The sequence below is a fragment of the Scophthalmus maximus genome, chromosome 12 (genome assembly GCF_022379125.1).
Source record: "Scophthalmus maximus strain ysfricsl-2021 chromosome 12, ASM2237912v1, whole genome shotgun sequence".
NCBI classification, from domain to species: Eukaryota; Metazoa; Chordata; class Actinopteri; order Pleuronectiformes; family Scophthalmidae; genus Scophthalmus; species Scophthalmus maximus.
The window spans coordinates 17,034,010-17,050,346 of record NC_061526.1 but is presented as its reverse complement, the minus strand read 5'-3'; the positions used below and the strand labels follow the sequence as shown (position 1 = coordinate 17,050,346).

Sequence of the window (16,337 nt, the reverse complement as noted above, 5' to 3'; positions counted from 1 at the left end):
CTGTGAAACATTTTGACTCACAAAGGCAAATGTTATGAATAGCCTATGGATCTGAAGTTTGACTGAAAAGCCATTTCTGTGGAGCCGAGAGCAAACATTTCAAACCGAGCTTTCACTGTACATAGGCCACTTATCCAATTTAATAAGCAGCGAGAAGAAGAGAAACGGGGAAGGAGGCATTGCTCCCGTCAAAACTACCTGTCAGGAGCTGGCAGGCTGAGATGAAGAGAGGGGTGAAAGAAAAGAGAAAGGAGGGAGATAAAAATCCACCTTGTACTACTTTGTTTTCTTATCAGAGTTATTTGGGGTAAAACTGCTTTTTGCTTCTTCTATGGCCACATTGTTTTACTCCCCACCTTAACATCACCAGGGGTTTGTTGGCTACTTCTAAACAAGGGCGAGTTATTTATTGTGCCTGACGAAGAAGAAAGCTAAAAGAAGCATTTACTTCACTATTAAAACAAAGGTTTCATTTCCAACTCCGCTGGGACTGTGGAGGAACACAGCGAACGGGAAAACAGCCCATGGAGTAAGGGGAAATCGCTGGGGACGATCACACCGACTTGGACAGCCTGAGCCACACCCGACTCCCTTTTAAAAGCTGACAAGAGCTGCCTTGATTAATCTCCTCTGCTGTCAGGGAACATTGGTGCTGTGTGCACCTGTGTGGCTCAACTGCTGGGAACGGTGGCAGCATGTGTCATCCAGGATCACAACGCTTCCCATTGTGATCGCAGGTGTGAGGCTCGTGAAAAATGAGAATATGAGCAAGTGCCTCGCAGTGGGGAGGAATTTATCTTCACCAAGTGGGCGATTATGTGGCAACGCAAGACCCTCGGGGGCACTAAAGTTCCTGTGGTTATCTGATAAAAGGAATAGCTTGGCTTTTTGGTAAATATGCCTATTTGCTTTCTTGCTGAAAGTGAGATGAGGAGATTGACACCACCTTCTGTCATACACTGCAGAGGATGGTTAGCTTAGCTTAGCATGAAGGCTGTGAGCCAACACCTCTCAGGATCACTAAGTAGAAGTAGTATATCTTGTCTGTGCATTCCATACAAAGACTGAAGGGTTAAAGAGAGACTGTTTAGTTTTACAGGGATTGTATGTGTCCGACTATGCTTTTGCTAAGCCTTTTTTGAAATCACTGCTGGTTGTCTGGTAACCTCAGAGAAAAGACAACGACTTCAGTTTTTTCTTCTTTTTTTCTTAAAGAAAGCTGTTAGCTGGTTCCCTTTCCCCTGAACTAATCTAACAGTCCCCTGACTCCAGTATTAACCAACATGTCAAACTATTGCTTTAAATAGAAACATGTTTGTGCATTTTTCAGAATATGAACAGAACTGATAGTAAGTATTCTTAATGAGGGAACAAGGAAGTGGAGGCCTTGGGAAGGATTTTAAGCTGCTGCACTAAAGAAATAATAATGAAATGCTCCCCTCAGGAATGTAAATGGGTTGGACAAAATATTAGAAACACTGCTCATTATAATGAAACACTACTACTGCTTGAAAATAAGCTTAGAGTTGAATCAATGCCTCTCTAATATTGTAAACAACAGCAGAACATTTTAAGCCTCACAAAGGCAAGACCTACTGTGGCATTATTGGATTATATTGCATCAGACTGCAACATGCACCTAATAAATTGGTAACTCTCTGTGTGTGTGCTCTTCATTAATCCTCCGCTCGCTCTCACCTCCTCTATCTATTCTGAAGACCCCAATAACGTGCTCCCTCACGTTGACCAGCCAGAGCTGACTTTGATTCATTTAAACTTCAACGTAATCTCTCTCTCACTTTAGTTCTCGTCGCCTTTGTGTCCCTCCAGGAGTCAATTACCTAATAGGGAGCAGTGACAGGGAGCAGATGAGGATATCCCCACTTGCTAAATGGCATAAACTTGTTGCCCGCTGGGATCAAGAGTGAGGGAACATGGATGTATGTCTGGCCTTCCCCCTTTCTCTTAATGTGATGTATTAGACTTTGAACACACACTGGCACACACACACACACTGGCGCACACTGGCGCACACTGGCGCACACACACACACACACACACACACACACACACACACACACACACACAACCTTGGCTTCCTGTCATTCAGCACACAGTCATGTGCATGTAAGAAGTTACAGTTCAGATAAAAAAATAACAATATAAGGGATTATTCCTAATTTGCGTCTCTTACCGTCCACAGAAGCTCGTTTGGGGAGTATTGTGATGGCGCCCCCAGCCACCCTCTCCTGGCCAATCACAGGAGAGATTTTGGACCCCCAGCTGTCTGATCCCACCCACAGGAAGTGACCCGTCTGGTTGTTCCTTTTGGCTGCATCCAGAACACGTCTGTTTGAGTCAAAATACAAAAACACGGTCAATTTAGAGAACCCCATGGAGCAAGACAGTGAACTCCTCCTCCTCCACCTCTTCCTCAGTTACTGCTGCATGGGCCTTTGAGCAACAGCTGAATGATTAGACAGTAAAGAATTGAGAACTTTATTCAATAAGAATTAATATTTAATGCAACAGCTGCAAGGGACTAATTTGCTAGAGGATGATTCAAAATAATTGCTTTTTCATTATATTTCTATACACCTGTGGTTTAACATCTGCAACAGTATAATTGTCTTGTAGTTACAGTCGCCTGGTCATTATTGCTTGTAAAGCAAAACGAAAAAAATGCCAAACAATGTGCCACTACAACAAAGTAGAGCTGTAATCAGCAGAAAAAGTGTGGCGAGTGGCAGTGGGGCACTTGTTTAAGTGCACAGCACGCACCGTATGTCATCCTCATTAGCGAACATGATGATGGCCCTGGCGTTGGAGGTCTCCAGCAGGCGCCTGATGATCTTGTCAAACTCCCCAGGCCGGGGCTCCCTGGGGATCTTCAAGGACTGGGCAATACACACACCACCTGAGACAGAAAGGTAGAGAGAGGGACAGAATTTATTATCTGTTTTTTTGTTTGTTCTTTTGGTCACATATTTGAATCATTTTGTTGCCTAAAACTGTCCTGAACTGTTTTCAGTGTCAAAACTTAGTGATTTTGGATGAATAAAGAGATAAACTGATGAGCAGCAACAGCCATATCCAAGAAAAATCCAGAAGACAGAAGATGAACAAGTACCTACAGAGTTTTTTTTTTTTGCGGGGTATCAACGAGCAACAGGCTTAAAGCTTCATTTCAAATATATGAGAATCATGGATTGCAAATTCATGTTAGAAAAGACAAAGAGTTGGAGACTTGACTCAGAGTATGCAAGGTACGAAGGAGGTAGAGAAACAAAAAAAGGTTAGACACAATGCTGAGAAGAGCTAATGGGAGAGGAGTGAGGTGTTGACTTGATGAGAGCAAACAGCGGAGAAACAAGGAGGGAAAATAAATGGAGCAATATTGATGAAACAACACCACGTCACTGGGCTCAGAGTGAGTGTCTACGTCACACCCCTTTTCCTGTTTGTTAAGGGCGGAGGGAAGAGCATCAAGTCAATCTTCGTCATTTCACTCAGTTTGATACCATGTTCACACATACACGCACGCACACACACGCGCACTCACACAATTCAAAGTCACATACTGTTGTTAATCAGCTCCTTATATTAGATCATTAGCTCAGCTCAAGGTGTTAAGGTGTGTGTGTGTAAGTGTGAAGGATTGTGTGATTGTTATACATTACATCTGCAATTATTTTCACCGGTGCACAACGTATGGCCGACCGCATGCGGCCACATGTTTTATGGGTGTCTGCGTGTTTCATTTTGTCATTTTTCAGAGTGCATTTGTGTGTGTGTGCACGTGTGTGTGTAAGCGAGAGTGAATGATGTCCCCTTTCTTCCCTGCCTGTTCCAGCCCATTTATTGAACATCTGTACAGTCTGTCGCTTTCACTATATCACACCCCTTAATCTCACACACACACACACACACACACACGCACGCACGCAAGCACGCACGTACGCATGCACGCACGCGCACACAAGCCTTCGTACTCAAGCAGATACGCACTACAGCGTGAATGACTGCTAAAACAAATACTCATTAGCCTCAAATTAAAAGCCTCTCAAGGATAATCACTAAAGTGGTAAAATCTGCGCAGACACGCTCGTCTGCCCCTCATGCGCGTATACGCACACACTGTACACACGAGTTGGAAGTTGAGAATACTTTCTCAAGGATAATGACAAACTTGACAGTGTTGAATCCAAACGCTTTTGTATTCATACACACGGAAAGCACATTATGAGGCACCGTGACACACGTACACATGCACGAGAGCTGATGTTTCTCATACACTGTCCTTAGAGCTGTGTGAAAGTGATCAAGTCATCATTCGTCTCATAGCCTTACACACGTCATGAATGACTGTCCCCAAGGACAACAGACTTCCCAGATAGAGACAATATCAAATTATGTCGGAGCATTTATGTTGGAGTGTTTACACACATACACACACACTCATCACACGACTGACTGTAAATGTTTCAGCCGAATTCACTGCCACTGCTAAAACACTTCTTCTTTTTGATGGTGCCAAAGAAGCAGCTTGTTAAAAGCGAACCTCAGTTATTAATGAGCACCTCCGCTGCTCTGTTGAGAGGAAAGCTGTGAGGTTTGGTCAGGAGACACCTTTTTTTTTCCCTTCATTTCCATCACTCACAGAATGTCTGACTGAAAGCAGCAGTTGTTAAATAAAAAGGGACTTTGGTAGAGAGATATTTTACATCAAAACCCTCAAACATCACAACATTGCAGGCTGAGGATTTTTGCTTCATGTTGCAAAGTTAGAGAAAAAAATACGGTAAGTTATTTCAGAGGCCAGTGCTTCTGTGCTGTCTGTTGAGGCAGAGTAGAAATATCCTGGTGAGTGAAGGATCCTCACAAAGCTTTCTGCAAATAACTCATGTCCGTCCTGCTTCTAACTCTGACAGTCCTTGAATCAACAGAGTAGTAAACACACAATTTGACCACGTCAATAATGTCCCCCAATGATGGACAAGTCTAAATTAGTGCCTATTTTTAGAGGAATCAACATTTGACAAGCTGTTGAATCTTTTACAAATTTCATTTGTTACAGACAAATTGGATAAAAGGTTATTTATTGGTTAATTATATCACACCCAGGGCATGCCGAAGCCAGTCAGAAATGTGAATGGATCACAGGAATAGCCAGCGTATTACATTATCCACCGATATGGGCACATTCGTCTACAAATGGCTTTATTTCAAATAACCAGATTATTGAGGCTACAATGTGGAAGAGAATGAACTGAATTCTAATGCTTTTACTCGTGTGTTCATGTTTTGCTTGTTTACATCTATGTGTGTAGGTGCAAATTATATCTTTGTGAGCCTAAATTCCAGTATTTGTTTAGGTGCCATCCCATGAGTTGGAATGCATGCGTGTGTGTGTGTGTGTGTGTGTGTGTGTGTGTGTGTGTGTGTGTGTGTGTGTGTGTGTTTGTGTGTGTGTGTGTGTGTGTGTGTGTTTGTCTGCATCTGTCAGACTATCCCCCCTGCAGAAGTTGTGATGATAAATTTGACGTTAAGTGCGTTGAGTGCACCCCCTCATCGTCGTGATTAACTCCATCCTGTTTGAGATTAAATTCACTCTGTTGCAGGACGGGAAACGCCGCTGTCTCAACGTTTAATTAACAATCTGCTTCCCTCCCACATGCTCCTCTCTCTCGTCACCATTTCGTCTATTAACTAAAAGAGACATGACAAGGGAGAAAAGAAAGGAGGAAAAAGAGGAGCAGTTACTCTCACTGTTCTGTCATTTTATCATCACCTTCAGCTTGTCAAACTTTTAGGAGCTACAGTAAGTCTTCAGAGTGTTCAAACAGCTGGAGAGAAGAACAAAAAAGTACTTACAATTTTACAATACATTTATTAAAGGAGTGTACAATAGTAACAGTGTTAGCTACATAATACCAACATCTTTATTGTATAAAGACAACCTACAGCAAGTGAAAAAAAAGCATCCATCCATGGAAAGTTTAAGCTTCTCTTAAGAACTAAAGCACCTGAATCCAGTAGAAAGTGGAGCTGATACACACAATTTACTTTTCAGAGACTTTCAGCTACAGGCAGAGGCATCAATCACATTTCCTTCCATGTCATTCTTGAGTCTGTTCCAACCCATCGTTCAGTGTCCCTGTTTAAATCCTCTGTTCTTCTCTACACATCCTTTTCTCTGTCCCATCTCCCCTTTATTCTGCCACTCCATCGTCAATTTACAGACTTGTCTTTTAAATTTTTCTGCAGTAAACGGTTTGAGGATTTGCATCAGCTCATCATACAGGCTCTGACCCTCTACTCAACACTGCAGGAGTACCCCGCCTCACACACACACTGACGCATCTTGTAATATATTTATAGCAGTTTATAGCTTGGACACACAGAGACATTCATGTGGATTCTTGCTAAGCAGGATGAGTAATGAGAGGAACTTTAAAGTGTGCGTCTGCGCCTGCATGTATTTTTCTGTTAGATGTCAGAGTGTAACACAGTGAAAAGAGGGTGGTGAAATCAAAAACCTATGCTTTTAATGATTCTTCCACTAAGATATAGCTGACTGTTTTCTTTTAACATGCTCCCCTTGTCAGTTGCTACCATTAGCACACCATTCAATACGCTTGCGCTGAATATGAGCTTCCCAGCAAATCCACACAGGAAGAAATTAATTTCTTTCTCCGGATTAGCATGCGTTTCTTCAATAAAAAAAACCAAAAAAAACCCCACTGCAATCACCCCACCACCACCAAAAACTGGGCCATTCGTATGCAAGAACAGATCCTACATGACGGTTTACGGTAATTTTTTATGCACTTTTGCAAATAGTCCACTACCATCGCCTGTGTTTCAAGATGGACAAAGCCTCCTCCTGTTGTACACAAATTAAAATTCAAAGTCTAGTGTGTGCGTGTGCGTGTGTGTGAATTTATATGTAAGTAGTTAAGTCTAGAATCCCCCTGATATGTTCTACACAGCAGGAATACACTGTACGTGTCAATCAGGCTCTGCTGTGTGGAGCTGTCTCAGATTTGCTCTTTGCCTTCCACCCCCTGTGATGATCGGCAACACCCTGCCAACCGTTCATAAAGCTTCTTATATCCGTACCAATTTCACTGAAGGCAGCTATTTGTGGTCACACGTCTTTTCTCGTTCCACTGGCCCTTTGATTGTCTCTCTTTCTGTATCATTATTTTTTTCCCCCTCATTTCCTCCCACCCGCCTCCCCATTCTTTCAAGCTTCTCCTCCTCAACTCCCAGCGAGGGATCAATAACATGTTGCGTGTCTATGCTGTTTTTTTTCCTCATCCATCCCTCCATCTTCAGCTAAACCCCCACCCCCCATGCAATCAGCATTGCACCGCTCATCCACTCCCTCAAACTTAATATTTCAGTTAACACAGCACAAAGGCAGTTATTGTAGTTGCACTTGTAGTGTGAGGATGTGTGTGTGGAATGTTTTACAAAGTGAATATTTTAGTGTTGATTGCAGCTTTTATGTGAGTGTATGTGTTGGGGGAGATGTCTGTTCAGAACTCATAGAGCTAAATAACACCTGACCAAAAAGACAGAAATACACATAAATGGACACATAGGCATAGATTTACTGGTCAGACCCTCACAGAACACTGAGTTGTGGAGAAGGGCAGTGAGGCCTGTTGGAAAAGGTTAGAGAGATGGAATAGAGTCTATTGGCATTTACCAAGTACTTAATACGGTGAGTGTGTCACAAACGAACAGTGACGGAGGCCAGAAATATACGCTGGGAGAATAACCATGCAAAAACATGCACAGAGCATATTTCATTGACAGACGTCACACACACAAAGGTATTTACACAAAACAAGGTACACATAAGCATCCATTAACACAGAGAGAGAGAGAGAGAGAGACACACACACACACACACACACACACACACACACACACACACACACAGACACACACACACACACACACACACACACACACACACACACACACACACACACACACACACACACACACACACACACACACACACACACACACACATACCTGCCAGTGAAGTGTTACTGTTGAAGAATTCTCACATAAATAACAGCAGCACACACCAGCATACTGATTCTGACACACTTTTCTTTCCCTCCAAACCTCATTAGCACTGCTTTAAAATTAAAAGTTACCCTCTGCTTCTCTATGCTTTGTTCATGGCTCGGGGCAACACAGCGTGGGCCTTTGAAGTCACTCACTTATGTATGTGCGTGTGCATACACACATGCTTTTGTGATTGTGTCTGTTCTAACCAATGAACAGTTGCCTTTGCATGCATATGTGTGCACTCCAGCGACTATGTGCACAACACGCATGCTGGATTGTTGAATTTTTTTCTAACCTTCCTTTGCTTGTGTGTGGATTGAGTGGCGCAGCAAATATTAGTGTTCTGCAATTTTTCACTCCGAGTTGAAGATTCTCCCCCCAGGCTCGCTAATGAATCATTGACAACACCCACGGAACCGCTGTCCCAGGGAATTTACATCCGCCCATTAAAATATGCCTTGAAGAACGCAGGCCTTAGAGCTTCCAGTGGGCTTGAAATTTTGCGTCGGTCCTAACCCGAACCCAAAAAACATGCTGCTCAGACCTGAACTGAGCCTGAGGAGGAGAAGCTTTTGTGAGCCCGTAACCGTCTGCAGCCTGAAATTGCTTATAATTTGCTGATAATGAAAAACTGATAAGGGTATCAGGTAAAAATGGCCAAAGTTGTTTCAGTTTACAAAAATGGAGTCACTTTTCAGTAAATATTTGCTCGATTAGCACGACGTGAATACAATTATGAGCCAAAGTCTCTACACTGTGAGCTATCAGAGAAAGTTTATGAAAGCGAATGGACATTGGACATTTGTAATGATCTACCGTGCACACAGTTTCAAGTGGTGCTCAATAATTTGTGTTGTCTGCCTAAAAAGCCATTTCACAGTCTAGCCTCAGTGAATTGATGTAGAATTTAATAACACAGTGGCAGCTGCTGGAGTTATCCCTCCAGCTGCGTCTACTTGGTAAAGTTATTCTGATTTGAGACATTGCAGAAATCAGACTTTTCTGGATTATGTATCAACACTGCAGCGGTGCCCACTGTAATAGAGTAAATGTTCCATAGTTACATTCAACTGGCTGAGGCAAAGAGGGGAATTTCACTTTATATTTAGCCCATTTCACAATGTCCAATTGGGCAACACTTAACTTTAATACCCTCATTTATCATTCATAAGCAGCATATATACATTCAGTGAGGGGGTTACAAAACGCCATGTTGTTGTTGTTCTGTAAGCAGTGTGTTTACAAGTGTTATTAATGCATTTGTTGACCTTTATGACACCTATTAAACTTGTAGAATGCCTACATATACTTAAAAGGTAGAGAGTCAAAGTAAAGAAGAAGAATTTGTCACACAATCAAATTTACAATGATTTTGCAGATTGGGGTCTTGGTGTATTACGTTCAAGTATTACTTTGACCTCTACTGTAATACAAGATGGGACACTTCAAGGGCGAAAACACAGAGAATTTTAGGGCTATTTCCCCCCAAAAAATCATCGCAATATGTTAATACTTTGTGGAGGGAAAAATCGGGTTTAATTGAACCTGTAGGTATCTGTCCATGTACAGTAACAACATGTTTTTAGTATTTAACCACTCAACCTCTATTTGTCTTGAGTATCTGACAGGCAGAGCACCAGCTATGCAGAATAATTTAATTCAAAAGCGGGATGTTTCTGTATCTGCATTTCATACATAGAGGACCGAGTGTGCTGCTTCCCAGAAGACGGATACTGTATCTAAACTTGGATATAGAGCAGAGTGCAATTACAGGAGAAATATTTTGCTATTCCTGTGTGTGTGTCCATGTGTATGTGCAGCAGAGACGGACACACAGAGGGGAGGAGGATTTGGAGTTTCAAGTGTGGGGAGTGAAAAAAAAGACAAAGGAAATAAACACAGGGGAGACAAATGGTAAGAGAGCAAGAGAGGAAAAGAGACACAGAGAGAGAGATCTTGGTCTTTCAACATCCCACTTCCCCTTCCATCCCATATACCATGAGCATGGTCCAGACCTTGACTGCATGATCTCAGCAAGTAAAGAGAGACTGCAGTCGCCTGTCACATGATCATGTTCACTTTATGTGCTATGGTGAGGGCTGACGAGTGCAACTTGAGACGACGTCTCTGAGTCGTCAGGCAGGAGACAAGTCAGTTACTGTCTCCATCGAGTCATCTGAAACTCTGCCACCTGTCACGCATCACCAATACCTCCAATCGATCAGATAGATCCTTCTGGCTTTCTGCTTGATGGTGGGAGACTGGAGGTAGAATCGGGTGAGACGCACACATGGATGTTGAGACGTCTGAAGGAACGGCGGGACGGAAGGGTGAGTGGTAGGATAGATGGAGAGTGAGATAATGGAATCAGGGAAAGGAATCAGAAGGTGGTGAGGAAGAAATGGAAAAGGATGGATTGACGTTGGGTATGAGACGAGGGAGGAAGGAGATAAGCAATGGATGATTGGATGTCAGAACATAGATAAAAAGCACAAGGTCAATGTTAAGCTCAGAGATGACAAAGAGGGGACATGTCCACTTCTGTCTGGTATTCTGTAACCCCCCCCTCTCTGAGACATCTGAGTGTCGGTTTATCTTTCTTCTTCTCCACTGCTGCTAACACCCTCACTCTCTCTCTCTCTTTCCCTTAGAGAAGACTTTTCTTTCATTTTGATGGCATTTTCTCTCCCATCTCTCTCTCTCTCTATCACACACACACACACACACACACACACACACACACACACACAAACACATACTATCTGACAGTAATCAGACATCCAATTACAGCAGTGCCCTCAGACTAGTTCTATGTGTGCGCATGTGGGTGTACACACACACAAATAAACATAAACACACACACACACACAAACACACACACACACACCAATAAAGTGTCAGATCCCTGTTGATGCCTGTTACTCCCCAAGCTTACATGCCCTGATGTCCTCCAGTCCATGTCTTATCTGAGGATGAAGGATCCCACACACACACAACCTCACACAGATATGTTGCAAGTATATACTGTATATATTGTACATATTTATATATATTCCATCAAGCACACACACACACGCACAGGTTCAAACACACACTCACAGCAGGAGAAACAAGGATCTTAGCAAGGATATGCTGTTCCTTCACCCCTACTATGCTGCTGCCACATCACCCTCTTGACAGTGAAACAAATGAATGGAAAGCTAAAAATGTTGACCTTTACTGTGACCTTTCTCAATACCAAACACATGAAAATTGGAAAAGATGAGGAAAAAACATCCATCTTCCAGCTTCTCATTCTCCCAAGCCTCTGGTAGAAGACCAGAGCTTGTCCTTTGAAAATATATCTATAGAAATTATAACATATATATTCTTCCCAGCCCTAGTAGGAAGTTTGCTTGAAAGAAAGAAAACTATACAGCTGCTTTGCTTTTTACATGTACTATACACATCAGCTAATGGAGCATGTGTTCTGCATCTGTTAAATTATTCGGAAAGTTTCCCAACAGCTCCCGCAAACAACCACATAATCATCCCCACAATAAGCAGGGACCAACCAATCATTCAGCCTGGATAAAACACACACTCAATTCATGGCAGTTGTGTTTGAGTACAAAGCCGAGCACACACACACACACACACACACACACACACACACACACACACACACACACACACACACACACACACACACACACACACACACACACACACACACACACACACACACACACACACACACACACACACACACACACACACACACACACACACACACACACCCCCACACAATTTGTTTGACAGTTTATCATTGTTCATCCTTGCCAAATCAACAAAATCAGAAACCCAGCGGTACACAAAGGGCCGACTGTGAGATGAAAATTGTGCATCAGCATAGTCAATCATTCATACATAACAATTGAATGTGATGAATGAACACTCACACATACATGTACATTAAATATTCAATTGGGAAGTCGACGCGGAGCACACACACACCGGGCCAATCAGCAAGCCAACGAGCAGAATGTATGGGAGACATTGTGGGTTTTGAAAAGCAATGACCAACAGGCTGATTGCTGCTGATAGCATCTGTGTGACAAACATGATTTCCTGAATGGCAGCAAAAAGAAAAGGCTTTGCTGTCTTGCGGATACATTGTCAGATGTGTATGTGTATTTGCATGTGTGTCAGTGCATGTCTGTGTGTTCACTGCAGGCAGTCACACCTGACGCCGGCCTAGGCTATTGGGTGCTATGCTAATGATTTCCCACAGTGAGATGGATGGAATGGTAACGCTGTGTGAGATTTTCAGATACTGGCAATGACTTTCGCTCCCTTTTTTCCTAACAATGATGAATGTATGGATGTGGCAGGGGGGAGGTTTGCAAACATGCATCTACGTTGCAGTGGTTTTGATATGCATCTCCAATGAATTCATCTTGTGCAGGTTTTTGTGAGACTCCGTTCAGTTGTGGAGTGAAATCCATGTCCCTCATTTTCTGAACTTGATGTGTGTATCATTACTGTGTGTATCTTTTATCGGTACAAAGGCGGAGGGGAAAAGTGCAGAGGTTTGCATCCTGAGGATTTTGAACGAAAACGGGATTATGCCTCGGTGTTTGTTGGCTTCCAATTTGGATTTCTGGCCCTGTGAAGAAAGTATTCTCTTTAAAGAAGGTAAGTCTCCTGAAATTTTGGGAAGCACAAGCGTTGCCAACTTTTAACCTGCTTGCCACTTTAATACTTTCAATCCTTTGCACTCATTGAACGCCCTTTACCTACTTCTTCTTCTTTACGTATGGTGCAAGAAAGGCTTATCTTCACAAATTCCTTTGAGGTTGATTTACAATCAATATGTTCTTCAAAGAAGCCGACCACAATGAAAAAATGTCAATACTAAAAACATTTTTAATACCAGCCTCTGCGGGTCCATCCCAATACAGTATGCTGTTTTTTCCTTCACGTGAATATAAAGGACGCCTTATTTCTTTGGCCAGGTGCTGTGAAGGCACTATTGCTTTGGCCAACGCCGCCTCGTGCATAGATTTCACCAGATCAATATTCCCTGCACATGAAGTATTCTTCAGGTATTGATGTGCTCTCTGTTGGCCTAGGGCTCTCCTTCTTGCAGTATCAATAGACCGCTTAGTGCCAAAAGCTTAAATGAGATGGGGAAGGGGGAAAAAAACCTAAAGCAGTGCTGCGTAGATGGACTTTCAGACAGACACCGGTGCACATGAGTCACAGGGCTCAATTTCTGTGATTGAGCAAAGAGGGTGTTTGCGCTGACATTTTCGACACGGGAAGGTTGTTCTCTTGTCTGCAAGCGTCTTATGTGCCTGTGACTTGCCCTGAACTTCACTGCACTTAAGTAGGTGGAGAGCTGCAGCGGGGGGGGTGTTAGCGGTGATAGCAGCAGGGTGATAACAGTGTTAAATAGTACGGTGATTTGAGCGCAGCACCCAGTACCCACTCAGGCCAGGTCATTAGCACACTGAGCAGGGTGCACTGGGAGGAGGGGAGGTGATGATCATCTTGGTACCGGGCCTCTAAACCCACTGTCAACTACACTGCGGCTGTGTCTGTTCATTAGAATACAAAAAAAAGAGGCCACTATCCACTCGCTCAAAAACTGGGCCATTCGTATGCAAGAACAGATCCTACATGACGGTTTACGGTAATTTTTTATGCACTTTTGCAAATAGTCCACTACCATCGCCTGTGTTTCAAGATGGACAAAGCCTCCTCCTGTTGTACACAAATTAAAATTTAAAGTCTAGTGTGTGCGTGTGCGTGTGTGTGTGTGTGTGTGTGAATTTATATGTAAGTAGGGTAAGTCTAGAATCCCCCTGATATGTTCTACACAGCAGGAATACACTGTACGTGTCAATCAGGCTCTGCTGTGTGGAGCTGTCTCAGATTTGCTCTTTGCCTTCCACCCCCTGTGATGATCGGCAACACCCTGCCAACCGTTCATAAAGCTTCTTATATCCATACCAATTTAACTGAAGGCAGCTATTTGTGGTCACACGTCTTTTCTCGTTCCACTGGCCCTTTGATTGTCTCTCTTTCTGTATCATTATTTCTTTCCCCCTCATTTCCTCCCACCCGCCTCCCCATTCTTTCAAGCTTCTCCTCCTCGACTCCCAGCGAGGGATCAATAACATGTTGCGTGTCTATGCTGTTTTTTTTCCTCATCCATCCCTCCATCTTCAGCTAAACCCCCACCCCCCATGCAATCAGCATTGCACCGCTCATCCACTCCCTCAAACTTAATATTTCAGTTAACACAGCACAAAGGCAGTTATTGTAGTTGCACTTGTAGTGTGAGGATGTGTGTTTGGAATGTTTTACAAAGTGAATATTTTAGTGTTGATTGCAGCTTTTATGTGAGTGTATGTGTTGGGGGAGATGTCTGTTCAGAACTCATAGAGCTAAATAACACCTAACCAAAAAGACAGAAATACACATAAATGGACACATAGGCATAGATTTACTGGTCAGACCCTCACAGAACACTGAGTTGTGGAGAAGGGCAGTGAGGCCTGTTGGAAAAGGTTAGAGAGATGGAATAGAGTCTATTGGCATTTACCAAGTACTTAATACGGTGAGTGTGTCACAAACGAACAGTGACGGAGGCCAGAAATATACGCTGGGAGAATAACCATGCAAAAACATGCACAGAGCATATTTCATTGACAGACGTCACACACACAAAGGTATTTACACAAAACAAGGTACACATAAGCATCCATTAACACAGAGAGAGAGAGAGAGAGACACACACACACACACACACACACACACACACACACACACACACACACACACACACACACACACACACACACACACACACACACACACACACACACACACACACACACACACACACACACACACACACACACACACACACACACACACATTTACGCTTGCAAACTGTAGCCAGTTGAGCATGTTAGCTGAAACGACACAGAGGTCAGTGGTGACGGTTTCACGGTTCAGTAAGGTGAGAGCTTAAAGCGGTCTGGCTGAACTCTGAACAAAGATTATTGAGGGATCACTAAATAGATGAGAGTAAAGGAACGCAGAAAGAAGAGAAGAGAAGAAAAGAAAAGAGATCATTATCATCAGTCTGCAGGGATGTATTCAGGACTTCTTTTTATAAATTTGAATAAAGTTGTCATGGAAAGTGACTGTTCCAAGTATGTGGTTGTAAAACTCACTCTGGTAATTTGAGGATATTGAGCCAACATTTTAAAAAAAGGTTCCACCAGCTGGTAGTTTCCTTGGACACCGTAAAAAAAAAAAAAAAAATCTAAAAACATTGTTGTACCTTTCCAACACATGCACACCTGCACACAAACACACACATTAATAGATTTTCTTGTTGACAGAGAAAAGGCAAATCAATCTGGCTTTTCTCCTGGGTCGTTCTATCTATCCATTGTGTCAGACTCACACCACCTAATAACAAGTCAGGCCAGGGGGACATTAAGAATGAACACACAAACAGTGTGTGTGGTGGAGGAGATGGCAACTGTGTTTGGGGATGCAATGTGTGTCAAACATAATAAAAGTACGTGATGTCAGACTCCCTGAGATATGTAGTGATCAACTCAGACCTATAAGAAGTCTGGATAAGTGGATAAACAGGGATGTCATACAAAGTTAGTTAGTGCGCTCCCAATGTGAAATCAAAACTAACGACTCAATTGTAAATAATGTGACAAAGACACAAATCTTGAGCCTGTTGTACATGAGCAACGAGCGCTGTGTGAGAGAGGTGAGGGTTAAAGTGATTTCTTTTCCCTCCATTTTGACTGAAGAGCATCAAAAGTGATCCTTCTCTCGTCTGGGTGCCCTTTGACACGATAATCCGGGAATCCGGCGAGTGTGAGACTGATCTGCTCCTCTGTGGGCCCCCATGCTGCTCAGAGCCAATCAAGTGGCCACATTACACCATTATTTCAGCCTCTGCCTCTGCAGGGATACCAGTAACCGTCCATCGATTCCCTCCCTTCTTTAATCGCGCCCTCTGTATTCATCTTTTCTCTCTCACTGTCTACCCCCTGCCTTTTCATTAGCTCATCATCGCTTCCTCTCTGCTTCAATCTCTCGCTCACTTTCTCCTCCTTTCAACTTTGCCCATGCATCCCATTCTCCCTACCTCCATCCGTTCCTCCTTCCATCCAGATACCACCACCCCTCCTCCTTTTAGAACCTCTACATCCATCTAT

General features: G+C 43.1%; 1 protein-coding gene across 5 annotated transcripts in view; it reads right to left on the bottom strand.

Annotated features, from left to right (window-relative positions):
- The window catches only part of grm8a (glutamate receptor, metabotropic 8a), a 350,909-nt gene that overhangs the window by 225,156 nt on the left and 109,416 nt on the right, over positions 1 to 16,337 (bottom strand). For all 5 annotated transcript variants that reach the window (XM_047336165.1, XM_047336164.1, XM_047336166.1 and 2 more), the window contains 2 exons: positions 2,782 to 2,917; positions 2,195 to 2,349 (listed from right to left, as the gene is read on the bottom strand). In XM_047336165.1, coding sequence (XP_047192121.1) covers positions 2,195 to 2,349; positions 2,782 to 2,917 — 291 coding nt within the window. The remainder of the gene's footprint in view (positions 1 to 2,194; positions 2,350 to 2,781; positions 2,918 to 16,337) is intronic.